The following is a 26,981-nucleotide window of genomic DNA, read 5'->3' as shown; positions in this document are numbered from 1 at the left end:
ATTCCATCTGGGCTTAGCCCCAAGGTTCCTTACCTGGGCTTCAAGGATTGCTATCATATCCTCAAACTGTTCTCCCTGCAGCTACTGGTTGTATTCTGGGGAAGGGTCATTTTTTCCCAGGCTCCTTCTTAGCTGTAGGGCAATCTGCCAAAGGACTTACTATTTCTGCAGGAAATGAGGGCCTAGGGACAGGGATCTGGCAGGTGGCTAAGAGTCCCAGGGGTTCACCCTTTTTTGCACTCCACTCCTGAAACTTTAACGTATCAGGGCTCTTTGGGAATCTGGATTCTCTGCCTACCTCCTTGCTCATCTTTTAGTTCAGAATGAGTCCCAAACTCTGGTACCCTCACAGCCCCTCCCCATAAGAAAGCAACAAAACCATCTTGGTGAACACATTTACTTAATATGGGGGGTGGGGTATTGCTGTCTCTGTCACTGTGTATAGGGTGGTAGGGAGACAACCAGAGGGACTTCTGCCCTGGAGTAAGAGGCTGTTCTGGCCCCAGGATGGGGGTGGGGAGCAGACTGAGGGGACCGGGCAGGTGTGTATGGGGTGGGGGGTAGGGTGAAGCTCTGCACACATCCTTGGGACCACAGTCCAGGCCCACCCAGTCACCAAAGCAAGAACCGAATAAATAAAGTGCAACCGTGGGGTTGGGAGAGGGGGAGAGGGAGGGCACCGGGCACACCCATGCCCACGGCCCACATTCAGTGCTGCCAGGTCTGGCCTGCCTCCTGGCCAGACCCTCTTGTCCAATCCCCCCATATCTGTCCCTCCATGAGCCAGGCAGGGCCCCTATGCAGCTACTGGAGGTAGCGATAAGCTTTAAAGCAGTGGTTGCCAGCATCGGCCACCACCACGTGTCCATCTGAGGTCAGTGCCAGGCCCTGGGGGCCATACAGTGGCTCTGCAGACGTGTTGATGTAGGACAGGAAGGAGCCAGAGCTGTCGAATACCTGGGGAATGAGTGGACAATGGAGGGAGAGGTGAGACCGGGCAGATAGCAGGCATTTGCAGGGGGGAAGGGAAAGGGTGCATGGAGCACAGCAAGCAGCCTCACCCCCATGCCATCCCTGGGCCTCACCTGGATGCGGCTGTTGCCCCAGTCAGCCACGATGATGTTCCCATTGGAGTCCACTGCTACTCCCGTGGGGGCGTTGAACTGCCCATTGCCCTCGCCGTGGGAGCCAAACTTGAAGAGGAACTCTCCGTCGGCACTGTACACCTGGCAGGGGAAAGGGCTGGGGGCTGGGGACCCGGCCTCAGGCACAGGGCAGGGCCTTAGAGGAGGCGGGGTGAAGCCCCAGGGCTGAGGACCCCCAGATCTGCAGCTCCAGCCCCCTTCTTCCCAGGCTTCACATCCATGCTTCCCACTGCCTACAGAACATCTCCAGCTGATGTCCCCTGGGCTTATCAAGCCTAACAGCTCTACTTCCCCAAGCTCTCTTTCTCGGTGAATGGCAACACCCTTTTGGCCCAGGAGGCATTCTCAACTCCACCTCCTCCTCTGCATGACAACCAGCAAATTCACACAACCAGCTGATTCTATCTCAAATCTGCACCCTCCTGTATGTATGGCCACTGTAGTGGTCCTCAACATTTCTCATCTAGATTACTACAAAAGACTGATCTTCCTGACACTAGTCTTGCCCCAGCCAGAGTGATCTTTCTAAGACACAGGACTGCATTGCCCTGCTCCTTGCAACCCTTCGATGATTCCCCACGGCTCTCAGGAAGAAAGCAAGTCCCCTAACAGGGCACCAAGACTCATCAGTACTGGAACCACTCCCCTCTTCAAACACAGTCAGAACTACTTGTGGTTTCTTGAGCATGCTGAAGGGTTTCTGCCTCCAGTTCTTGGCTGCTCTGGTCCCTCTTGCCTCAAATCCTTTCCTTCTATCCCTCCTAGTTAATTCCCCTGCTCCTTTAGGTGGTTCTCCTCTCACCTGAATCAAATCTTTCAGCTATGCCCTCACACAGTTCCCTGCACTTCCCTACCACATAACTGTAACATAATAATACACTGTAATATGCTGCTTTACCTCTTCCCTACTAGACTATTAGCAAAAAGACAGTGTATTTGCCTTATTAATCACTGTATCCCCAGCTTCTAGCATAGTGCCCAGGACAAAGTAGCCATGCCATAAATGTTTATTATTCCAATGAATGATCTCAAGGAGGGGGAAAATGTGAGAGAGAGAGGAGTCTTGTGAAAGAGAAAAGGATGTTGGGACAGCTGTCATGGAGGAAAGGAGGACACTGACCTTCACTGAATGGTTATGGAAATCCGTCACTACAATCTCGTTCTTGTTGTTCACAGCCACAAAATGAGGCCCTGAAAATACAAAGTGGTCTCTAGGGCAGTGAGCTGGGATACTGACTGGGATGGAGAAGAGTGTCTGGGATGACAGAGCTGGGGTATTAGAAAAGAGGTGGGGTCTCAGAGGCTGACAGGTTATCTCTGGGATAATGGTCCTAAGGTATAGTGAAGGCAGGACGTCCTTTAAGGCCCAGATCTAGGAGGAGGGGTGGTTAAGTCTGGGGTGCCCAAGGTAGTTCTCTGGGGCTGGGGTGTCAGGATAGATCTCTGAATTTTTCCTCAATACCTGCAAAGTGGCGGTCAGTGGCCCCACGGCCCCCAAAACGGCCAACCAGCTTGCCATTGGGCTGGAAGGTAAAGACGCAGCAAGACTTGTTGTCTACCACAATGATATGTCCATTCCGGTCTACGGCTACTCCTTTGGGGCCCATGAGGCGGCCAGCTCCAATCTTGGTCTGGAGGAAGAGGATATCATTAGGGGCTTTCTCCTGCCTTGTGGGGAGAGTAGTCCCAGCCTGCCACTAAAGGAGAACATGGGGCTAGGGATGGACCATTCTGGGTCCTGACCACCAGGAGGCGCTAAAATGGTCACCTTGGCAGGCCATCTGAAGTGCAGAGCACAGTGACAGCAGTAGGCCTCTTACCTTGAATTTGCCCTCAGGGGAGAAGATGCTGACCCAACGGTTGTCATAGTCTGCCACAATAATGTCTCCATTGGTGTCCACTGCCACACCTGTGGGACGCTGCAGCTGCCCTGGTGAGCGCCCTCGGACCCCAAAGCGGAATTTGAACTGGCCTTCATTGGAGAAAACCTGGAGCAGAGGAGCAAGGGAAGGAGCGGGAAGGAGGGGAGAGACTGTGGGCACAGAGGGAAGGGAGCAAGATCCTGAGGGAGGAAACCCCCCCCCCCATTCATTCAGTCATTCAATGAGCACTTACTGACACCATGCTGGGGGGCACAGGGAAGAATCAGACACAGCTGCAGACCTGAGGTCACATGCAGCACAGATATGAAGGAGAGAGACTGTAGGAAGAGGACAGGGGTGAGGGGGAATGGCCAGGGAAGGTTCCAAGAGAGGTATGTCTGAGTTAACAGCCTAATAAGGAGGCCAAGAGACAAACCAACACTGGCCAGTAAAGGAGGAGGAAAGGCATTTGAGCAGAGTGAACAGTAGGTAAAAGGCACAGGGTGCAGTATGGGCACTGCATCCAGTGTGGCTGGACTGCAGGGAGCACTCCCATGAACAGAAGAACAAGGTTTTCTCCTGGGTGTAATGAGGATTCACTGAAAATTTCTGGGCAGGGGAGTGACAAGATGAGATCTGCTTTTGTGGTATAACAAGAAATATACTTGGTCTTTGTCCCTAGTGCCTGACACAGAGCTCCTCAAAGCCTTGGAATTTCCTGATTAATAGGAGTGTCTTTTGCCATTCACAAGGAGCCCCTTTTGAGCTCATGATAATGAGGTGACTCAGGATGGGGCCCCTACACAGCTTCAGGATGGGGCTGGTCACCAGAAAGACCAAATCATTAAAGAGTTGGAACTTTCAGCCCCACCCACTCATCTCTGGGAAGAAGAGAGGAATGGTACAGATTTGATGTGCTTCCAGGTTGGTGCTAGGAGGGTGGTATGCCCCAGTTCTACAGGGACCAAGTTCCTACATTAGAGATTCTTCTAGACCTCACCCTATTTACTTCTCCATCTGGCTGTTCATCTGTATCCTTTATAGTAAACTGGTAAACATAATTAAATGTTCCTCTGAATTCTATGAGTCACTGTAGCAAATTAACCAAACCTGAGGAGGGGGTCGTATGACCCTCCAATTTATAGCTGGTCAGTCAGAAACACAAGGAACAACCTGGACTTGTGACTGGCATCTGAGGCGGGGACAGTCTTATGGGAAGTGATGCTATCTCTAGTAGACAGTGTCAAAATTCAGTTAAATCTGCAGGGCACCTGGTTAGTGTCCACTGATAGTTGCTTGGTACTGTTGGAAAAAACACATGGGAGCTTTTAGGAAGGAATAATCGGGCTGCAGGGAGGAGTCTAAACTGGACACTAGCTGGGCAGTTAGAGGTGATGTATTAGTCCAGGTGAGAAGTGATGACGGCTTGTTCCAGGGTAGTTGCTGGTGCAAAGATAGACTCAGGAGACATAGGAGGAAGACAATAGTACTTGGCAAGAGACAAGAAAAGGTGGGGTGGTGAACAAGGGTGAGTATGTCCAGGCTAAGAGGCTGACAAGGAGCCTTCTTCCCAGACAGAGCAATCCTTCTAAACTTTTCTCCTCTCCTACCTCCTCCTTTAGGTGTGCAACACGCTCAGGTCTCCCCATCCTAAAAGCACCTCCTTTAATGCTCCTTTCCTCTATAGCCAAGCCTTCTTATTTCTCCTTCACAGCCAAAACATCACTCACACTACACAAGTCTCACATACTCAGCTTTGTTACAGCTCTAGGGACAGAAGATGAGCCAGGAGCAGCCTTGGGGAGCTCAAGTTCTGGGTCTTGGCTTTGCTCCTTCCTTAGTGGCCTAGCCCCCCTGCCCCTGCCCCATCCCCATCTCTTAGGCCTGCAGGGCTATTTGAAGTGGACCCACCAGCAGACCTCAATCCCTCCTGACGTGGACTTCCAGCATGCCCTCAGCTGGCTGGCCAGCCCAGCGGCTGGGGTCTGCCCTGGTCTCTTGTGGCAAGCCAGAATTAGCCAGCATGACAGGGAGGCACCGTGAGTGGAAGAGCTGATGTCAGAGGGGCTAAAAGGTCCTGCTAGATCAGCAGCAAGGCTGCAATTCTTCCCCCTCTGGTCTAGGCAGCTTGGTCCAACTCAACACTGAGGCTTGGTGGAGGTGGTGGTGTCTCGCTCTTCCCTTCCTATCCTATCCACCTCTGACACCTGGCCAACTCCTACTCATCTTTTGATTCTCAGACATTTCCAGGTCACTTCTTCAGAGAAATTTCCCATGACCAACTCCAGCTCTTGAGTCAATATACACACATAAAGGTAGGCCTATGCCATATGCTTCACAGTTCTCCTATTAACAACTTTCACTCCTGCAGACTAACTGCTAAATACCCTTGTCTCCCAAGCAGGTAAGCTTCAGGTGGGACAGAGACCGTCTGCCTGGCTTGCTGTTGCATTTGCACTGCTGGCACAGCAACGGGCACACAGCAGTCAGTCAACAAATGTACAAATTCCTTGGCTCAGCCTCACACAGAACTGGGCATCTCCAGTCCTGCTGCACAGCCGCTCAACATGTACAGAAGGGAAATCACCAATTGATACCCAGGCCTGCTCCTGAATGGCAGCACCAGCTACGTAGGGCACCAAGTCCTGCTATTCTTGATCTCTTCTTCTCCCTTGACATCTGATGGCTCATCAAAACCTGCCATATTTGCTTTCTTTTTTAAGATTTTATTTATTTGACAGAGAGAGAGAGAATGAGCACAAGCATGAGGAGGAGGAGCAGCAGCAGGCAGAGGGAGAGAGAGAAGTAAGCTCCCCTCTGAGCAAGAAACCCAACATGGGGCTTGATCCTAGGACCCTGGGATCATGACCTGAGCTGAAAGCAGACACTTAACCAACTGAGCCATGCAGGTGCCTCCATATTTGCCCTCTTAACGTCTCTAGAATCTGCTGGTGCCTTAGTTTGGTCCTTAACACCTCTCTCCTACACGATAGTAGCACTAAGTAACTTCAGGATCTGAGTCTAGAGGCAAGGTGCGGGTGGGGCAGAGAGACTAAAAAGAAACAACAGGACAAACCAACGATTCTAATAAAGAATGAAAAGTGCTATAGCAAAGGCCGAGGGAACTCAAAGAAGAATGTGATTACTCTTCTGCCTGAAGGAAATGAGCAAGTTTTCACAGAAAAGCTGATAAAATTTCTGGACTAAAACTATTACACAGGAATATAATATATACAAATCAAATTCTTCATTCAAAAATCACAAAATGTTTTTTCTCTTTTGTCAGCTGATGCTGATTAGGCACTACGAGGGGATTTGCCTCAGCTGTCACCATAGACAGGCCAAAGGAGGAAAAGTTCACAAGGTCACCAAACGTCATGAACAGGGTGGGGAAGCAACATCTATATGGGAGCCTGGCCCATATGAAGCTGGAAGACCCCAAAATAAAGGAAACCCCAGTAACTCAGCTCTGGAATCTGAGAGCCCAGGTCCTAGCAGTTATGAAATTGGGGTACAGGTGGCATAGGAGCAAGGAGGCCTGCTGTAGGAGTAGCAAGTGTCTGGAGAGGAAAGGAAATGCAAGGCCCAGGCCCTCTCTCTCAACTCCCCAGTCCTTCATTAGGGAGACAAAGTAGCAAACATCTTTGTGTGCATGTGAACGTCCATGTGTATGCACACCAGGGACAGTTTCCCAAATTTCAGCTTTTGGGGCCAGAAGGCATCTCTGGCATAAGGAGGAGAAAAGGAGTTGGAAGGTGGAGGGTGGGACTGAGTAGGGCCTTGGCACCACCTCCACCCCCCATCCGCTCACTATCTTGGCTGGACCCAAAAGCTTCCATGTGCTGCCCTGCACCTCTCCATTCCTCTCCCCTCAGGAATAAGGTAGGAATAAAAGCAAGCTGGACAGGACTGGGACAATGGTTGTTGAAGAGTTCCTGGCACCTTCAGCCTGCTAACCTGGAAGGCAGGGAGTGGGAGGAGCTGACACTGAGGTGACAGATCTGTAGCATGGGTATTCAGGCAGGGTGAGGAAGAGCTTTAAATTTATAGGTGTTGTGAAGCAAGGATCTTCAAGAAAGGTTTGGCCACCTGATAAAATGTTTCCAAGAACTGAAGTGCCTGGTAGTTAGAAACAATCCTGCACAGGATAAAATAAAAATTCCACAGCATCTTCTCCAAAACTGTTTACAATATAACCTCAGCTACTCGGCTCCTAATAGTAATCCACCTCCAGCTGGCTAGGATTCTTCCAGTTCCCTGAACAACCCCCCTCCGGCACTTTCCTACCTCCTGGCTTTTGTTTACAGTCTCCACCTGGACAATGATATTTTTAACAATACCTAACATTAGAAGAAGGTTCACCAGGTGTCAGGTATCGTGCATTATGTCATTTTAATGCTCCCAGCAACTCCACAAGGTATTCTTTTCCCAATTTTAACATGAGCTAACTGAAGCTCAGAGAGGTCACATGACTTGTCAGTAAGTGGCAGACTAGGATTCAAGCCCAGGTGTCTGGTTTCAGAGCCTAAGCTTTTAACTGCTATCTGCTCTATCAAGCTGGTGCCTGTCTCTAGGCTCTGGGCTCACTACAAGGAATACAGAGAGAAAATCATGCTTCCTGGCTTTAAGGAGCTCAAAGTGCAGAGTGGTGCCACGCCCATTGGTGTAGCAGATGTTTTCATCAGGCATGTGAGGGGCTGGGAGCGCTGGGTGCAGGACCACGTTTGAGGCTGCACTATAGTTTAGCCTCTGGAAGACACCTCTCTTCATCAGTCGCTCCCACTTGACTATCTAGCCAAGCAGATGTTTGCAGAGACCAGCATGGACAAGAGACACTCTAGGGCCAGGCTGGTATGATGAAAGAAAGCAGGAGAGGGCAATGCCTGCATCCTGACCACGTGGGGATAGGGGAGAAAGTAAGCCCGTCCGGTGGATGTTCCAATGGAGACAGAGGGGTATGCAGAATCAACCAGATCTTTGGAGTCCAGGAGCTCACGTGGACAGGGGCTCAGCCTGGGAGATAGAGGCTGCAAGCACAGGAAAACGCTGGCGCCTAACTGCGAAGGTGCTGGATAGAGTTGTGGCCACTGGAAGTGGATGGCAAGTGGGTGGGTGAGGGATGGTGCTGCGATTCATTGCTCTTTAAGGACTGGTACTATCTTCAAGGATTGGTTCATCTTTCAAGAGGTGACTGGTACACTCTCTTTTTCAGGCGGTCTAGTCTGAGAACCTTCACCGGTGTCAGGGGAGAACTGGCAGGCGCTTACCTGGATACATTGGTTGTTGCTGTCTGCTACCACGATGCGGCCGCTGCTGGCTGCCGACACGCCCTGTAAATTGGTGAATTCGCCCTTCTCCCTTCCTCGACTGCCTGTGGGGAGGGCAGGAGGAAAACAGAACAATTGGCTGAGGTCATTTTGAGCGGTGCTCCAGAACCACCCAGCCCACTGCCCCCCCCCCCCCCGCCCCCGCCCCCGCCCGGCTGGGCCCTCCGCCCTCCGCCCTCCGCCCTCCACCCCCGCGTACCAACGCGGAAGACAAGCTCGTCCTCGATGGGGTTGTCCTTCCGTTTGCCGCCGGTGCTGTACATGGAGCTGGGCCTCCGCACTGCCTTCTGGCGCACGTGGCTGCCGGGGCCGCCGGGGGACTTGACGCGGCGCTTGACGTCGTCGGGGGAAGGGGGCAGGTCCCCGGGGCGCAGGGCCCGCACGCGGAAGGGGCTGCCGCGCACCGGCTGTCCGTAGAGCAGCACCGAGAGGAGCAGCTCGCCCTCCGCGCGTGCCGTATACACGAGCTCGTACGTGCCGTTCTTGTGGTCCACCACCGGCACCGGGAGGCGCGTGCCGTCGGGGCCCGTGATCTCGGCGCGCAGCTCGGCGCTGCCCGTGCGCACCAGCCTCCCGTCCTTGTCTTTGGTAGTGACGGTGAGCGAGGCGGGCTGGCCCACAAGAGCCTGGCGCAGGCCCTCGCCCGTGGCCACGGTCTCGTGGGCCGTGGCGCTCGTGGTGAGCAGCGCGCCGAGATTGAGCACCGAGCGCCGCAGCCCGTCGACCTCGAGGACCAGTTCCAGCTGCGCGTTCTCGTGCGGCCGCTCGGGGAAGGCCTGCGCCGCCAACGCCGCCAGCCGCTCTCGCATGTGCTTGCGCACTAACAGCACCTCCGGGGCCGAGCCCAGGCGCAGCGCCTGCTCCGCGAAGCTGCAGCTGCTGCCGATGTGCTCCTGACCCTGGCGCAGTGTGTCTAACTGGGTCTGCAACACCTGAGGAGGGGTGAGGGGAGGGTTGGGTGCGCAGACTGGCACGGAAGGGGTCTCTGTGATTCCTCACGAACTTACAGCATGAAAGAAATGCAAGAGGCTGAGTATGGACAAGGGACACGGGTGCTGCCCTCCCTACGGGGCCAGGTCAGAAGGCAGAAAGGGGTGCCCAGACGTGGAAAGCAGGGAAGGCACGGTGGTAACAAGGCCATCTCACAAGGGACAGTGGTAGGGAAGGGTGAACACACGCACCTTCTGCTTGGCCCCACAAATGGCCTCCAGGTCGCTGACCAGAGCCTGCTTGCGCTGCTGCAGCGCTTGCTCCAGGTCCTCGAAGGCTGCGCTGATCTGGGCCAGGGCCTCTGCTTTGCGCTCCTGCAGCTGCTGGCTGATGCCCCCCACTAAGGCGATAGCTGCAGACAGCTGTGGCAGTCTAGGGAGGGGAAACATCTCATACCGCGGCTGCTTGAGGATGCTTTCACCAAACCATTCCTTCTCAGGGGGTCTCCACTGTGCCCTCCAGGAGATCCCCTACCTGAGACCTCCCCGCCCTCCCTAAGAATTTTATTTCCAAGCCTCCCCAGGGTCCCTCCCCTGCCCCACCAGCCCAGGCCCCGCCAGCCCCGGTTCCCACCAGGCTCCTACCGGCCGCGCACGGCCTCGAGCTGGCGCTGCAGGGCCGCCTTGTGCTGCTCCACCACGTCGCGCAGCAGCACGGTGCCGTGCTCGCGGTGCTCCCCCGCGCGGCACTCGCCGCACATGGCCGTCTCACAGGCCTCACAGTAAAACTCCATCGTCTGGCGGCATAAGCACTCCAGTCAGGCAATGGCTAGACACCAGACTTCTTTGTCTCCTCCCCGCCCGCTCTGCCCTCCTCGCCCCTCACCTTCCAAGTGCATCCCCCTACCTGGACCACTTATCCAACAAAACGCCCTCTCACCCTCAGCCCCTCAGCCCCTCTCCCAGCCTCTCCTTGCCCTCCACCCCAAGTCCTGGCCTCACTGGGCCTGCTTGGGCCCACCTTGCCTTCATGGTTGGGGCAGGAGAGGGGGCGGCCAGCCACTGCGCTGAGGGGGTGGGGGTCCTCGGGGTCGTGGGCCCCATCAGGTGCCTGCTGCATCGCCTCCATGAGGCTGCTGATGAAGAAGTTGTTCTGCAGTGCAGAGACGCCCTGCTCCGGGAGGATGGACGTCTGCCGACATACTGGACATGACAGCGTCAGGCTCTGGGCAGGGATGTAGTTCTGGAGGCATCTGGCCAGGGAGGAGGGGGAGTCAAAAGGATGAGGGGTGGGCAAAATCAGTGCAGCCCTCCTCACGCCTTCCAGAGATGCCAATCCTTCTCCTCACAGGTGTACACTTCATTTTGAAATCTCTCTAGTTGGCACACAAATCTTGTCCTGCCAGCAGGTGTAAAAGGCCTCACCTTTCACAAGTGAGTAAAACACATCCCTGATCTCTCTCAGAAAAGCAGACAGATGTGCATTCTTCACAGTGTGTACAAACACAGGCTCACCTTTCAAGGTGTTTACAAACCGTTCTCATAGAAAACGTGCAACTAGCCCCATTAACTCATTAAACATTTACCGACTGCCTACTCTTGCCAAATTTGTGCTAAGCTCTTGGGATAAAGCGCAGTACCCATCACTAAAATACTTCCAAGTCTACAGAGGAAAAAAGTCAGAGTTTATAGAAGTAAATAGTATAATGATAAGGGCATGGGTCTGGAGTTAGGCTGCCTGGGTTCAATTTCTAGGTCAGTCATCTATTATACTATGTGACCCCTGATAAGTTACTTAACTTTTATGAGCCAAGTATCCTTCCTGTGTAAAATGGAGACAGCACAGACTTCACAGGGTTTTGGAGGGAGGATTAAATGTAAAGTGCTTTGGGGAGCCCTGGGTGGTTCAGTAGTTTAGCGCCTGCCTTTGGCCCAGGGCATTACCCTGGAGTTCCGGGATCAAGTCCCATATCCGGCTCCCTGCATTGAGCCTGCTTCTTCCTCTGCCTGTGTCTCTGCCTCTCTCTCTCTCTCTCTCTCTGTGTGCCTCTCATGAATAAATAAATAAAATCTTAAAAAAAAAAAAAAGTAAAGAGCTTACATGCCAACTCAGAGCAAGCATTATATATTATAGGGTATTAGTATTATTTATTACTAGCAAAAGACTACCATACATACAGTGATAAGGAAATGCATAGAAAGGGCATCTGGCCCCAGGTACAAGTGGAGAGAAAAGCCAGGAAAAGCTTCAGAGGGTGTAGGCTAAATCTTCCTGGATAAATCATTGTTAGCCTAACCAAAGAAAAGTGCAGGGAGAAGAGGAAGGGTGTTCCAGACATAGAAGGTAGCCAGAAACAGCATCATGTAAGCAGGGAAGCAGTTTGGGGTGGGTGGAGATCAAGTCCAAGGCAAGAAATGGTAAGAGAAGTCTGAGAGAGACAGGGGCCAGTTATGCAAGGTAACATGGCCCACACTAGGAGCTTTGAAATGATCCCAGGGGTGCCTGGGTGGCTCAGTTGGTTAAGCGTCTACCTTGAGCTCAGGTCATGGTCTCAGGGCCCTAGGATTGGCCCCTGCTTCAGGCTCCCTGCTCAGCAGGAAGTCTGCTTCTCCTTCTACCTCTGCCCTTCCCCCACCTCTGCTTGCTCTTTCTCTTACTTGCTCTTTCTTTCCCAAATAAATTAATGAAAATAAAAAAAAAAAAAAGAAAAAGAAAGAAAGAAAGAAAGAAAGAAAGAAATTATCCCAATAGCAACAGGGAACACCAGGAGCATGGTATAGCCACTTTTACGTTTTATCCTCTTCATTGCCTCTGTGTGGAACATGAATTTGAATGTGATGAGACAGCAGAAAGCAGCAGCAGCAGCATCCAGCTACTGTTTATTAAGTACTATGTGCCAGGTGCCTTGCTCTGTGCCTTATGTTTATGTTAATGGACTCAGAAAGGGTAAGTCATCCAAGGTAACAGGCTAGTGAGCACTGGAGCCTGGACTCAAATCCAAGGCAAAACATGTGCTTAGCCAAGATGCTCTCACAATAGTCTTGTAAGAGATCTTGCAGTGGATGAGAAGAACCTGGAATTAGGCAGTAGCAATGTAGACTAGGAGCTGGAACAAATTTGAGAAGCATTTAAGAAGTACAGCAGTGGGAGGTGTTAGGTCTGAGTAGATATGGGGAGTGAGAGATGAGTCTTGGTTGACTCCCAGATTCCTAGCTTAGATGATGGATTGGATGGTGGTGACAGTCACTAAGATGAGAAACACAGACAGAGGAGTGGTTTATAAAGGCGTTCAGCTTTGACCTGGCTGAGTTTACTGGAACAGCAGGACATCTGGGTAGTAGGACAGGTGGGGAAAAGGCAGAGAGAGATGGGGTACCATCAACATTGAGGTAGCCTCTGTAGCCACAGGGGAGGATGAGATCAACCCAAAAGGCATAGTCAGTGACAGGAGCAGGGCAGAACAAATATTGAATGAGGAGAGCAAAGAGGAACCAGCAGAGAAGTAGGAGGAGAGGCACTGATAAGGCATCAAAGTAAGTAGTGCATTTCCAGAAGGAGGTGAAGGATCCTGATCAGTGTGAAAGCACCTGAGGAGTCAGGGGAGTTAAGGACTGGGGAAAGGCCCCCTGAACTTGCCCAGTGTGAGAGTAGTTTTGTCTGTAAGGAAAATTGTGTGTGTGTGTGTGGGGGGTGCGGTGCCAGAGGAAAGAAAGCTTGACTGCTGCTGGTTGAAGAGTGAATGGGAGGTTGGGGGTTTGAGGAAGAAGGGGCTTGGCATGAGGGACTGCATGGCAGCTCGCAGGAGATGAAGGGACACAGGAGAGTTCCCATCTGTTTGTAATGGGAGCCTGAACATGTTTATAAATTGAGGAGCCAGCAGAGACAAGAAGAAACACGGACAGGACTCTGGGAGGGGGTAATGGCTCCAGGTGGCCTGAGGAGGAGGAGTGGACCCCATTCTCTGCGTGGGGGAAGGGGGAAAGAGAGATGGATGTACCTGAGTGCAGGGGTGAAGTTAGAGAGGATGCCTCGCTTCCCTCAGGCAAGATCGGCTGCCAAGAGCAAAGGAGGGGTTCCGGAGACTGGTAAAGGCTGGGATTAGTCACTGAAGGGAGGAGGAGATGAAGCTTTCTAGAAACACAGCCCCTGGCTGTGTTTGGAGACCATGAATCTATAGAGGGGAGATCTATCTGCATGGTGTATACTTTCCCATATCCTCAATTTCTTCTCTTAATGTTCTCTACACCTCTGGATCTGCATTAATTAATTTTTATTTATTTAATAAACACTGTGTGCCAGGCACGATTCTAAGTGCTTCACAAATATTAATTTGTGACCTAGTTTTGCCAGCAGTCGTGTCAAGTAGAGAGTGGTTTTGTCTCACATTCCACATTCCTTAGGGCCAGAAGGTGGGGTTGAACTCTCCTCGCTCGCAGCTGGAACATTTCTGTTCTTCTACAGCTCCTTGGAAGCTCATGTGTTCTGTCTATACCACCCTCCTGTTATTATCTCCAGTGGCCTCATGGTGGCTTGCCCAATGACTTTCTTCTGGCTCACTCTCTTCTTCTGTTACTGCCACCCCCAAGACCGCCCCCCCCAGCACTACCCCACCCCACCCCCTATGCATGTGCCCACATGCACGCACACACACACACACACACAAACTCCTGTCGTCACTCTCAAGGGCTCTGACATCTGCAAGGTGACCCATCCACCATCAGAATCTCAATTCTTTGACCTTCACACAACCAGTGATCTTTTCTTCCACTTCACCTCAGCTATCCTCTCCCATGCTACCCCTACCTCCCGTTTCTCATTGCCAATCTCTGCATCAACCCTACTATCTGAATTTCAGCCATTAATATCTGTCTCCCTGAAGCTCTCTGCCCAGCTCACTGAATCTGGGGTTTCCTCAGCAAAATACTTGCAAACTCATCGAGATCTCCTTCCTATGTGTTGAGCATACCTGGCTTATACTACCTTCCTAACAGGTTTCCTCTTTCCATTCTTGCACCTCTGTAATCCATTCTCCACACAGCAGCCAGAGGGTGCTTTAAAATCTAATTTATGTCACGTTATTTCCTTGCCTAAACAAAAAACAAAAACAAAAACCCTCCTCCAATGGTTTCCCGTTGTGTTTAGAATAAAATCTAAACACTTTCCTAAAACCACCAAGTTCCTCCACAAACTATCCTGATGCTTTTGGACCTCACTTCATCCTCCTCATTCAGCTATACTCACTTCTTTTGAGTATAGCCCAGATCTCTACCCCTTCCCAAAGGCCTTGACACGGGCTTTTCCCATTACATGGGCCATTCTGCAAGTGTATCTCTTCATCCTCAGGCCTCAGGTCAAATGTCACCTCCTCAGGGAAGCCTTCCCTGATGATTCTATGTAGAGTAGCCCCTGGCCCAACCATCCCCACTCAATCCCTCTTTATTTCCTGCAAAGAACTTTGCTGCACCTCTCCTGTTTGATTATTTGCTTGCTTACTGTCAGTCACCACCCACTAGAGTAAAGCTCTTTGACAGCAGGGACTGAGGGATAAATGAATGAGTAGTAGTTAAGAGTGAAGGCCCTGAAGTCAAACCTGGATTCAGACATTCAGACCTCAGCTATTTACTTACTGTGGAGCCTCAGAAACATTTCTTAATTACTCAGTGACTCTTAACCCTAGTTTACTCCCCTCTAAAATGAGGATAACAAAGTATCTATTGTGAGGATTAAGCAGTTCAATACATGTATTTCACTTAGCCAGTCCCTGGCAGATACTAAGCAATTGATATATTGTAGTTACTGTTATAATTTCTCAGGCACTTATTTTCTCCATGAGAGCTCAGTGAACTGGGCCTAGGAGGAGGTACAGAGATGTCCAATTACAGTTCTGATCCAGGGTTGAGCATCGGCTGCGGCTGCATGGGTTCAGAAAAGAACAAAGACCTGAGGAAATTATGGCAGCCAGTCAGGTGGTCAGCCACAGGGCCTGGCATGGGTAAGAAAGGATGGAGCTGGTGGCTGGGAGAGGGAGCAGTTGAGGGGGCTGGGTGTCTATACCCAGTCAAAGCTGCTAGAGTGGGAATGGGGTAATGGGAGCAGGAAGGGGATACCAGAGTTTATGACCACAGAGGTGATATTATTCTGGGTAATGGCAAGTTCCAGACACAGTTGGGAGAGAGTAGACTGAGGTGGTCTGGAGGATGTCCCTGGAGAAACAGTTGAGAACCAAGAGGCCTAAGTGAGTGGTGAAGTCATCAGGTTGATGGAAGAGGTCTGGAATAGACCAGAAGGCTGAGACTGTTTCCAGTTGATGATGGGGTGAGAGAGTAGAGCTGAAATCTTAAAGAGCGGTGGGGTTGGAAGAAAAGTGTGTCCCTGTGACAGAGGCAGCTTTCAGTGAAGGCAGGAGGCAGTGGGAAGGCTTGGGTGGAGGCAATGGGCCAAAGGCTTCATGGGGACCTCAGGGTAAAGGCAAAATTCTCTAACATGTCTACCAAGCCTCCTGTGGTGAGGGCCCCACCTGACTCTCTAGCTTCACCCGTACCACCTCAATCACAAAGCTCTGCTCCAGCCTCAGCAGACTTCCTCCAGGCCCTCTTACCTGACACACTCCCTCATTCCACATGCCTTTTCCCATTTCTGCCTAGAATGCTTGTACCACTTGTTAACTTGCTAACATCACTTAGTGCATCCTCCAGGTCGCATCTCAGGGAAGACTTCCCTCATTCTCTAAACCATAAACTCTCGTAGCTTACCATTTTATTTGCAGCCTTATGAAGGGGGCAATATTTATCTGCAGTCTGGCTGTAGGACCGTTTGATGACTCTCTTTCTCCTTAACTACACTGTAAGCTGTCTAAGAGCAAGTATTACATCAGTTTGCTTAACATACCCAATGCCTGGGACAGTCTGGGACATAGTAGATGCTCAATAAATAAATATATGTAGAATGAATAAATAACGGATAAAAGCCTAAAGGTGGGGAGTGATGCCTTTCATTCAGGGCCTCAGAACGACCATGAAGACAAGCAGGGAAGGAAAGACCCTCATCTGTCCTCCCACGGGTGCTGCAGCTCGTGGAGAGTCTCCACTCTGTCTGATTTCTCTGGCAGTGTTGAAAGCTGCCTTGAGGTCTGGCAAAGGGCAGGTACTATGACCCAGGGTCAGCAGCTTCTGGCCTGTCACACGTTCTTGCACCAAAACCTCATCTCCTGCAGGTTAGGGTCCATCTGCTCCCCTCCATGTGTATGCACTTCCCTTATCTCCTATAGGTTTACACATGCCACCCCACTTAGGGGGGCCTGCAAGGTCCTCATCCCTCCCCGGTACACACACCCCCTCACCTCTCACAAAAGGTATGCAGGCAAGGCAGAACCTTGGGGCACCGGTACCGATCCAGACAGATGCTGCACACCAGGAACTGCTTGTCCATTGGCTGGACCTCTGGGCCAGGGCTGTCCTCCCTCTTCGCCATGGTGCCCACGGAGGGTTCCTGCCACTCACACCAGCCTGCATACAGAGAGACGGTCAGCCCCAAGGAAGCCCACGCTCCCTCTCCCCACCCGATCCCCACCACTCAAATCCCCCTGCAGAGAACTAACCCCGTTTCTTCCCTGCCAGAGGCAGGACAGGCAGAGATCAGGAGGGAACAGGGTGAAGTAGGTGGGCCCAGTGACCTCCGAGCATGGTGCTCTGGTTAAAACCAGACTTAGGGTTTGATTGGGTTTCAAAGCCTCTTACCAGGTATGTAACCTCAGACAATTCATATAACCTCTCTGAGCCTCAGTTTCCTAATTTGCAATTGTGGGAATAGTGCATACCTCAAATGGATGTTTTGAGAATTTGCAATAGTGCACGCTGACTGCACAGTACAGGGATGCCCACTTTCAAGGACACCCACCCTTCACTTCCTCTGCCTTCCCCAAATCTTCCTCCAGGGGGCTCTCTTCATGGAGGGTCTCTCCCGCAGCTCTTCCTAAGCTCTGACCCAGCCCTTAGCACGACTCCCCTGGGATCACATTCAGTATCAGTATCCACATCCAGTCAGTATCAGGTCTTGTGGAGTCTGCCTCCCGAATATCTTATGCCCTTTTTTCCAACCACACATCTACTGCCCTCAGTTCAGGTTGCCACCAAATCTGTCCTGTGATATAGTGACAGCCTTCTAACTGGTACCCTTGTTTCTTCACTTGTGCCTCTTATCCATCTAATATCCATCTCCCTCGCAACTAAACTGAGGCTCCTAAGACACAGGTTCCACCTTGTCACCTCCTCCCTATTAAAATCCTTCAATGGTTCTTTTCTATTGTCCAGGGGACAATGTCCAAACTCGTTGGAGTGGCCAACAAGGCTTAGCTGTGTCTGGCCCATACCTCCCTCTACTACCTCATGTCTCATGATTCTATAATCAGTCACACTGGTGTCTCTTCAGTTCCCGGAAAACTCCTTGTTCTCTTTTGCTTCTGGGCAGTCACACATTCTGTTCTCTTTGCCTGAGATCCTCTTCCAAGCTCCCCTTTGCCTAGCTGGCTCCCACTTACCTTTCAGGTCTCCACATAAATGTCACTTCCTCCAGAAGGCCCTCCCTGATTTCCTGAAGTCTGGGTTAGGTATCCCACCTTTGGGTCCCTCCACATCCTGTACTCCTCCATTCTAGCCTGGATATGCTCTACTGCAATTTCCTTGTTACCTCTCTGTTTTCCTCCACTACATGCAGAGTTCTTGAAGGCAGACATTATATCTTATTCTTTTATTCCTAACACTTAGTACAGAGCCCAACATAAGGATTGTTCAATATTTACTGAATTAATTCCATAATTCAACAAATATTTGTTAAGTGCCTACTTTGTGCAGGCGCTGGGGAAAAAGTGATAAACAAAACAGATATGGTCACTGTACTTGCGGTGGGGAGGTGGTGACATTTATTTTATTGTTTATTTATTTGTTAAACGTTTATTTATCTTAGAGAGAGAGAGTGACAGCATGCACTAGCAGGAGAGACAGAGGGAGAGGGAAAGAGAAAATCCCAAGCAGACTCCATGCTGAGCAAGAAGCCCAACATGGGGCTTGAACTCACCACCATGAGACCACAATCTGAGCTGAAACCAACTGTTGGATGCTTAACTGAATGCACCACACAGATGCCCTGACATATATTTTAAAAGTAAATTTTAAAACTATGTATTTACAAATTGTAGGGGAGGAGAGTGCTATAAAGAAGAAAGGATCCTATGAGGAAGAATATTTTTTTTGTTTGGGTGATCAGAGAGGGCCTCTCCCAGTAAGGTAACTTTTTAAGCTAAGCTCTGAAGAATGGAAGGAAAATGGTAGGGATGAGGATGGGGCATCAAAGACTGATGGAGGGGAATCATTCTGGGCTGAAGGAATGGCAGGAATGAAAGTTCTTAGGTAGAAGGTTCACTGGGAATCCAAAAGGACTATGTGGTCAGTGCAAAGTGAATAAAAGGCAAGAGGTGAATTAGGGAAGGTAGGATAAAATGAGAGCACCAAGAACCTTGACTTTAAAATTTTGGACTTTACCCTAGGGGAGGAAGGGGGATGGTGTAATTTACAAAATAAAAAATAAAAATAAATTTAAAAGCTCCTCTGGTAGCTAAGAGGATTGAGGAGGAGCCAGAGTGGAAGCAGGGAGACCAGTGAGGAAGCTACCTCAGTTCTTCCTGTCAGATGATGTTTGGTATTAGCAGAGATATAGGCAAAAAGGTAGACTAATTTGAGAAATACTCATGAGGCTGAATCAAAAAGATATCATGAAGGGGCGCCTGGGCGGCTCAGTTGTTGAGTATCTGCCTTTGGCTCAGGGTATGACCCCAGGGTCCTGGGATAGAGTCCTGCATTGGGCTCCCCACCAGGAGCCTGCTTCTCCCTCTGCCTATGTCTCTGCCTCTCTCTCTCTCATGAATAAATAAATAAAATATTTTTTAAAAAAGACATCACGATGGATTGGGTATGAGAGGGAAAAGAGAATGCCAATAATGACTCCCTTGAGCAAATGGTAGGCCATGCTCAGAGACAGTGAAAGCTGAGGAACTGCTGTGGAGCACTCTGCTTTCAGCATGTGAAGTTTGACGTTCTATATGATGTCCAGGTAGAGATGTCAAATAAGGAATAGAATATAAGCTGAGTAGAATAGAATCTGGCTGGTTACCATTTGAGAAGGATTGGCATATTAATGACACTTAAAACGATGAGAATGGATGAGGCCACCTAGGGACAGAGAGTAGATTGGAGAGTGAAGAACCCAAAAGGGTGGAAGAAAACCAAGAGACTGTGGAACCAAATAAATCCAAGGAAGAGAGTGATTCAAGAATGAAGGGATGATGAAGGCAGATGAAGACTGGGATGCCCACCAGTTTGGCTATGTGGCACAGTAGGGGAAGCAATGGCATTAGAGTAGCTGAGTGATGAGTAAAGATGAAGACTTGAACAATAGTGGCTGTAGACAATTCATGAGAGAAACGTGGCCATGAAGGGAGGCAGAACTGGACTACTTCAAAACAGGCGGTGGCTACGATCGTAACAACTATCTGTGCCCAGCCAGATGCATCATGGGCTTCTGTAAGGACAAGTGAGTGAGTGAATGAATGAATGAATGCATGTCTGTCTGCTGTGGGGGCCAGTCCAGAACCCTCTTCAGGTTTGGGGAGGAGCAGAAGAAGGGCTGAACTGCATATGTCTTATATTTGTATAAGGGTGGGCATGAGTAGGATTGGGATAAGGAAGGGCATCCTTGAGAGCATCCTCTCCTGATGTGAGCACTGAGATTCTGAGGTTCTCTCTCCAGAGAGACCTAACACCAGGACAACAGAGCAGGAGGAGGACAGACTGAGGGTTGGTGGAAGGTTAGGAGGTGGGAGCCAAACTGAAGCTTCTGTCTGGTGAAGGGGAGGGCTAGGAGAAAAAGTAGGAGTGGCTGGGAGGAAGAGTAGGAGTAGCCTACTGGGTACTGCTGGGGCAGCTGGACAGCAGGCTCCGCCTCTCTCCAATCCCAAAGGGCTCTCTCAGCCTGTCACACAGGGGCGGGGACTGGGCTACATCCAAGGACAGGCAGCTCCTCCCTCCCTTCCCCTTCCTGCTTCAGTTCCCCACCCAGACTTGCTGGGCATGTAACCGCTAAGGCCATACCCCAGCCTGAATCACTAAGATTCCCTTGTCTTGGGTTCCCACTCCCACCTCTCCCATCCCACCATGTCTTAGAGATCTGCCCCCAAGGTCCTTCATGTAATGGTTTAGGCGGACTGTTTTTCACAGTGGAAAGTTGGAAGATGTTGAACTCAGAGCTGAGGATTCACACTCCTTCCTCGGGCTGCCCACTGCCATCCCTGCATCCCTTACCCCACCCATCTTTTATGGCTCAGTTCTAAAGGCACCTCATTTCCTCATTCAGCATTCACTCAACAACTCTGCTAGGACTGGGAATACAAAGATAAATAGTCACAGTGCAGCCTTCATGGATTCTGCAATCTAATAAATAGATTACTGCAATGCAACATAGAAGACTATGTGGGAAAGCAGTTTGCTACAGGAGCACAGAACTCACCTAATCTAGAGCTGGGGCAGGGGAAGGGGGTTTCTGGAGGTTGGGGGTCAAGAGAGTTCTCCTAAAGAAAGTGACACTCACACTGAGAGCTCCAGGATGAGTAAGTTACAGAGGATGGTGCCTTCTACATCAGGAGACTGAGTCACATACTGTGACAGAGGAGGGCTAACAAATGAGGTAGAGGGCACCTGGGTGGGTCAGTCAGTTAAGCATCTACCTTCAGCTCAGGTCATGATCCCGGGGTCCTGGGATCAAGTCCCACATTAGGCTCCCTCTTCGGTGGAGAGCCTACTTCTCCCTCTTCCTCTGCCTGCCGTTCCCCCTGCTTGTGCTCTCCCTCTCTCTCAAATTAATAAATGAAATCTTAAAAAAAAAAAAAAAAAAGAAATGAGGTGGAGTGGTAGGCAGGGGCTAGATCACACAATGCTTGGTTGGCCTTACTAAGGAGTTTAGACTTTACTCTTCCCTGCTTGGGAATTAAGGCTTTATCCAAAGAGCAAAGGAAACGTTGGGTTACGTGGGTTGGGAAAGATGGGTAGAGAGGGTTTACATATAAAGTGATAGAGGCACAAGAGTCACTTTTTTTACTTCTGTGTGAAAATTAGTTTAGGGGCGTCACCAGGACAAAGGTGAGACTGCATGATGTTCCACAGGAGAGCTGATGGTGGCCTTGACTAGGGGAGTAGCCAAGGGGAGATGCAGAGAAATTGATTTCATAGGGAAGAATCAACAGAACTTGGCAACTGATTGGTGTCATGTGAAGAGTAGACGGACAAGAAAGAATTAGAGATGATTCCTTGTTTTCTGGCTTGGAAATTCTGGAAGAGGAGCTGCTGAATGAAAGGATGATAAGTTCAGTGTTTCCCTAAGACAAATCTGATGTGCCTATGGGACATCTGAATGGAGAAGTCCAGCTGGCAGTGGGAAAGATAGGCCGGAGCCTAGGAAAGAGATCAGAGCCTAGGAAAGAGATCGGCCCGGAGATAGAGATTCTGGAGTCACTGGTGTAGAGATGGTGCCTAAAGCCATGGAATTGGCTGACATCACTCAGAGTATAAGGAGAGAAAGGAGCGCCTGGGACCGTGACCCGAGGAACCTCAACATTTAAGGGATAGGCCCAGAAAACAAAGCTTGTTTGTAAAGAAACTGAAAAGGTGTGGCCAGAGAAACTAGGAGAAACAGGAAGGAGAGATATCATGAAGACCAAGGGAGAAGAAGCTTCATGGATAAGGCAACAGTGAAATGCTGCAGAGAGGCCCTAGGATCTAAAGCCAAAAAGAAACTGTCATTAGCTTTAAGGAGTATGGCTTCCAGAGGCTGGAGGAGAGGAAGCCAGATGCAGAGGGCTGAGAAGGAAGTTAACTGTGAGTAACTGAAGAAAGCCAGTGCTGACTCCACCAGATCCTCGGCATCTGCAAAGGATACGTTTCAAGGCTTTTCAGTTTCTCCAAATTCTCAAACAGCATCCAATTTTCCCGATGACTTTCTCCTACAACCTCACGAGAGTCCCAGTACACATGATTTACAGAGCTGTGGCTAGAGGTAGGTGACCAAGGCATTGTTAAAAAAAATGATGCAAGAGGTCAGCGAGGCTCACTTGCTTCTTAAAATGAGTCACTCCTGTACACTAGCTCCCAAGTGTACTTGATCATTTGAGACCTCAACAAAATGACAATGACTGCAGGTTACAGTTTTGGGGGTTTCTCAGGAACAGATAAAGCTCTGGAGGAAGTAAAGTCCTGAAAACCAAGGAATCCTTTCAGTAAGATTGGCAGGGATGGAAAGTGATGAAATCCACAGTGCCATCACCCCCACAACTGCCAGACTGAGCAGGTGGGTGAACGGTCCAATCAGCTGATCAACCTATCAAAGAATCAGACTGCCCTGGGCATACTCTGGACCAGGCTCCTAAACTGGAAACTGGAGACACAAAACTGAAACAGATGCACTCCTTGTCCCTCACAAGTCTCAGACTAGTGTGGGAAAGAGACACGGAAATACATGACTATAATGTGGTGTCATGATACCGACATATTCAAACTGTCATGGCCAGAAAAAGGAGGAAGTATCTAACTCTGAAAGTGGTGAAGGAGAATAAAAAAGGCTTCCAGAGGAAGGGATATATGAGCAGACTCTTGTAGCAGCTTGATAGGTACACTGGGAAAACAGTGAGTAAAGGAAGAGAAACATGAAAAATTAAGAAACATGGACCAGTTGGGGCAAGATAGCAAGACTCAAAAGGGCAGAGGTTATACTAGATGTTTTCATGATCCACTTGATACAGGTTCTCCAACTGCCTCTCCGGCTGTGCCTTCACTGCCCATTCCTTAAATGTCTAACTCCCCAGGGCTTTGATCCAGGACCTCTTCTCTTAGTTTCATACTCTGCCTGGGAAATATCACCTCCCATGGTTTCAGCTACTATCCTCTTGACTCCCAAAACTTTATCTCCTGTGGAGAAAACTGTCTTGAACACCAGGCCCATATATCAACCATAGCTTGGACATCTCTACGTAGACGATGGGAATCTTCTCCATTCTCCCCATTCTTTTACCTTTCAGATACCAGCTATGACTATATCTTTGATTCTGCCTCTAAAATGTATCTCAGTTAAAAAAGGTCAGGAGATTTAGGAGCCAGTCTTGACTCTGTTACTAATGTCACTAATGCAAGGTTAGACTCTGGGCAAGTTTCTATTCCATCTCCTTACTTGTAAATTGGGATGGGGGCGATGTCTTTTTGTTTCCCAAATCTGCGATTCCCAAGGTTCTCTTTCTAGCCAAAGGTCCCTACAGACTATAATATGTGCCATGATTAAATCCCATCTTCAGGATTTGATTGCTGATTCCTATGGTACGGCTAGCTGTGTTGGAGGGTGATTGCCGTTGCCCCCACCTCCCTTCCAAAACAAACATTTGCTAAGTTTAGGGCACCCATAACACTCCCCCTGGGCACCCTATACCCTAGCCATATGGTTTTGCTCTGTTTTTCTGAACCCAGGCTGTGTTCACAACTACGGGCCTTTACTCAAGCTCTTCTCTCAGCAAGAATGTCATTGTCCCCTAAGTGGCTGAGGCAGCACCTGGCACACAGAGGGTGCTCAGTATATGTTGGTGACAGGAGAGCCATGTTTAAATCACTGCAGTTCCCTCTCACCAGACAGAGAGGCAAAAGCACAGGCAATAACAAGACAAGTAAACAAAGTTCCAAGGAAAAAGACCTCTACTTAACATAAAAAACCTCTTCCACAGCAGAAGGTAGTTAAGTGCTCTGTCACTGGAGGCATGCAAGCCAAGAGAGGCAGGGCACCTGTCAGGCCTGCAGCTCTGACTCCAATTCTGCAGCAAACCAGAGCCCTACTTAGGGGATGAATGGGCTGTGGCGAGCTGGACAGACAAACAAGGAAAGACCTGTGAAAAAGACCTCTGCACCCACTCCAGCCTCCCAGATCTCACCTTCCTACTGGTGCTAGTCCTGGGTTTATGCTGTCCACATCAGAGACCCCCACACCAGGAACAAGCCCAGGACCTGCCCGCAGTCAGACGGACCTCCCTGGGGTGTAGCCGGCCCCTCCAACCTGCAACCATCTGTCCCCGCAGGTTTGCAGCCCGAGATCTGAAGCCAGGTCCAGAAGGGAGGAGGCTAGGACCGGGGAGGGGCCTGGGGTCCTCCAAGCGGGGCCCAGGCTGAAGGGGAACCAGAGGGGTCCTTTCCTACAACAAGCAGCCTCCGGATGAGGCTTCCCGTCCAGGGACCAGCGCTAGAGGAGGAAGAGTGTCCTCCACCCTGGCTGGTGGGCTTCTTGGTGCCTGAGGAGGATGGAGCGGGGAGCCAGGGCGGAGGTGTCTGCACCGGGAGAAAGGAACCCTTCAGTCGAGCTGGGCCACCAGATTCCGGAGTCCCATTCGGCAACCCCACCCGCCACACCGCCGCCACCCTCGGCCGCAGCCCCCGGCACCCTCCGCCAACACACAAGCTCCCGAACCCGCGCCCCAGGGAACCATCACCACCCACCCGCGCCTCCCCCCAACGCGGACCTCACGTGAGCAGCCACAGCCCGAGGAATCCCCCCTCTGCTCGCGCGGACACGGACACGGACACGCCTCACGTGGACCGCGGCAGACACGGCTTTTGAAAAGCATCTGTGCCCCCACCCGCAGACGCTCGGACAGACACACCGCCGCTCGGGCTCGGACCCGGGGCCGGGCAGCCCGGGACACAAATGCACCCCCGGGGCCGCCCGTCGCACTCACCGCGGCGGAGCAGGAAGGGAGGACCGAGGCCCAGACTGCGGCCCCTCGGCGCGGCCCGCGGCGCTGCCCCCGCTGCCAGCGCCCGACCGCCCGGCCCTGCCCGCGGCGCCGCCCCACGCCCCACGCCCCGCGCCTCCGCCTGTCCCCGCGCCGGCGCCGCCGCCGGACCCGCCGCACAGGCCGGAGGGAGGGGCCGGGGCGGGGCTGCGGACCCGCCGGGGGAGGGGGCGGCTCGCGCGCCGAGGCCCCACCCACGCCCCGCCCGCCGCCGCCGAGGCCCCGCCCGCCCCCGCCCCCCGCCCCCCCCCCGGGCGCCTGCGGGAGCTGCCGCGGCCGGCGGGCTGGGGAGCGCGCGAGCCGGACCCCGGATCCCCGGACCCCGCCGCTCCGGGCCAGGGCGGCGTAGTAGGTCCCGGGGCTGCGCTGAGGCTCGGCCAAGGCGCCGCCGCCGCCGCCGCCGCCGGACCGCAGATTGCGGACTCGGGGAGCCGGTCCGGGCCCTCCCGGGCGCACTTCCCGGCCTTGCTGGGGGCTCCTTGGGAATCTGCAGTGCGCGCCCCACGGCGCGGGGCGGCGGGGCGGCGGGGCGGCGGGGCGGCGGGGCACGGGCCCTCGCGCGGCCGGAGGCCCCCCCCCCCCCCGGGGAAGGGCAGTACCGGGCGCTACAGGGGGCGCGGGGCGAAAGGGGGCAGGACGACTTGGCTCCGTGCGCCCGACTCTCCCTCAGGAGCCCCCTCGCGAGGAGATACGGCTCAGACCCTCCAGCGATTCCCCTCCACACTCCAAAAACCAGAGCAATTCAGGATCATCACATTGTGGAAAAGCAGCCCCAGTGGAAAATTATAATGACAGTTAACGGGGACTGAGTGCTTATTATGTGCCAGAAACATAACGAATCACTTTACATATATTGTCTCCTTTAATACTCATGATCTTAATAGGTATCTCCTTTTATTAGCTGCTTTACAGAGGAAGCACTGAGGGCCCCGGGCTTCCCAGACACGAGCCCTGATCAGCTAACTAACTCGGCTAGGAAGCGGTGTAACCAGGGTTTGGGCTCTGCCTCAGAGCCTGCCTCCAGTCACCTGGAGATTCAGTACCTTTCTGGTTGAAAGTCCCCTGGGTGGGGGGAATCTATCTGTATGAACCACCCAATCTAATAATCAAGCTCCAGTCAGACGGCTGCGGGCTGACCGAAACCCAGAAAGCCTGCCTGGGAGCTGCAGTATCTGTGACAAAGAGCAAAATCAGGCTGCAGGGATCTCAGTGCTAGGAGAACCTGCTGACTGGGTTGTCCTCTTCCTCCAGTCCTCCAGAGAGGTAGCAGAGAATTTTGAAAAATTCTGGAACTCTCCTCCGCCAGGGAGCACAGAAGTGACGGTACCTGGGCGCGGACTGAACCAAAGGGCTGTTAGGGAGCTTTCTTGCCTCAAACAAGGTTGATACGGGCTCAACATCTGGGTGTACCCTCAAGCTCTCATGCACCTGAGGAGCTCTGGGACCCAGTACAGGTGCTCCAATGCTTGTGAATAAGCTCGCTTTGGGGTTTGGGGCCAGGGTTACTTACTAGACTACTGGCCAATGTCAGGGACCTCAGGTCTGTGTAACACTATTTCAAGCCTGAGGATGACTTTCCTCAACTTCAGATTTCCCCCACGCTACCAAACTCGTGCTTGAAAAAGCTTTACAGCTCCCTTTCTCCTAAGGGCAGAAGTCCTTCATCATAAGCCTGAACAGCCCAGTGTGACCCAGGGCTGCCTCAGCTCTGTAGTCCTTCTCTAAGCCACTCCCCTTCCACTTTTCATTCCAAACTGAATTCCTCACAAGTCCTCTCAGGGCTTTCACAAATGCTGGCCTCTCTGCCTAGCTAGCTCTTCTCCCTATTCTTTGCCTGCCTGTGTCTACTTGC

General features: G+C 51.6%; 1 protein-coding gene across 4 annotated transcripts; it reads right to left on the bottom strand.

The window, feature by feature from the left end:
- Positions 1 to 383: 383 nt before the first annotated feature.
- On the bottom strand, positions 384 to 25,216 carry TRIM3 (tripartite motif containing 3). 4 transcript variants are annotated; one of them, XM_072725757.1, is made up of 12 exons: positions 25,073 to 25,216; positions 16,604 to 16,769; positions 10,285 to 10,516; positions 9,909 to 10,060; positions 9,516 to 9,696; positions 8,534 to 9,266; positions 8,275 to 8,378; positions 2,966 to 3,133; positions 2,608 to 2,776; positions 2,266 to 2,336; positions 1,086 to 1,226; positions 384 to 957 (listed from the first exon to the last, which is right to left on the bottom strand). In XM_072725757.1, the coding sequence occupies exons 2-12, from the start codon at positions 16,732 to 16,734 to the stop codon at positions 805 to 807; spliced, it is 2,235 nt and encodes a 744-aa protein (XP_072581858.1). In that variant the 5' UTR covers positions 16,735 to 16,769; positions 25,073 to 25,216; the 3' UTR covers positions 384 to 804. The 4 variants fall into 4 exon arrangements, with proteins under 4 accessions (XP_072581858.1, XP_072581856.1, XP_072581855.1 ...); XM_072725755.1 differs by having other exon boundaries at positions 10,290 to 10,516; positions 25,073 to 25,174; XM_072725754.1 differs by lacking the exon at positions 25,073 to 25,216 and adding an exon at positions 24,275 to 24,694.
- Positions 25,217 to 26,981: the final 1,765 nt, after the last annotated feature.

This window comes from Vulpes vulpes, chromosome 11, assembly GCF_048418805.1.
Source record: "Vulpes vulpes isolate BD-2025 chromosome 11, VulVul3, whole genome shotgun sequence".
Lineage (NCBI taxonomy): Eukaryota > Metazoa > Chordata > Mammalia > Carnivora > Canidae > Vulpes > Vulpes vulpes.
Note: the sequence above shows the minus strand (reverse complement) of the source record. Positions and strands in the feature narration are given on the sequence as shown.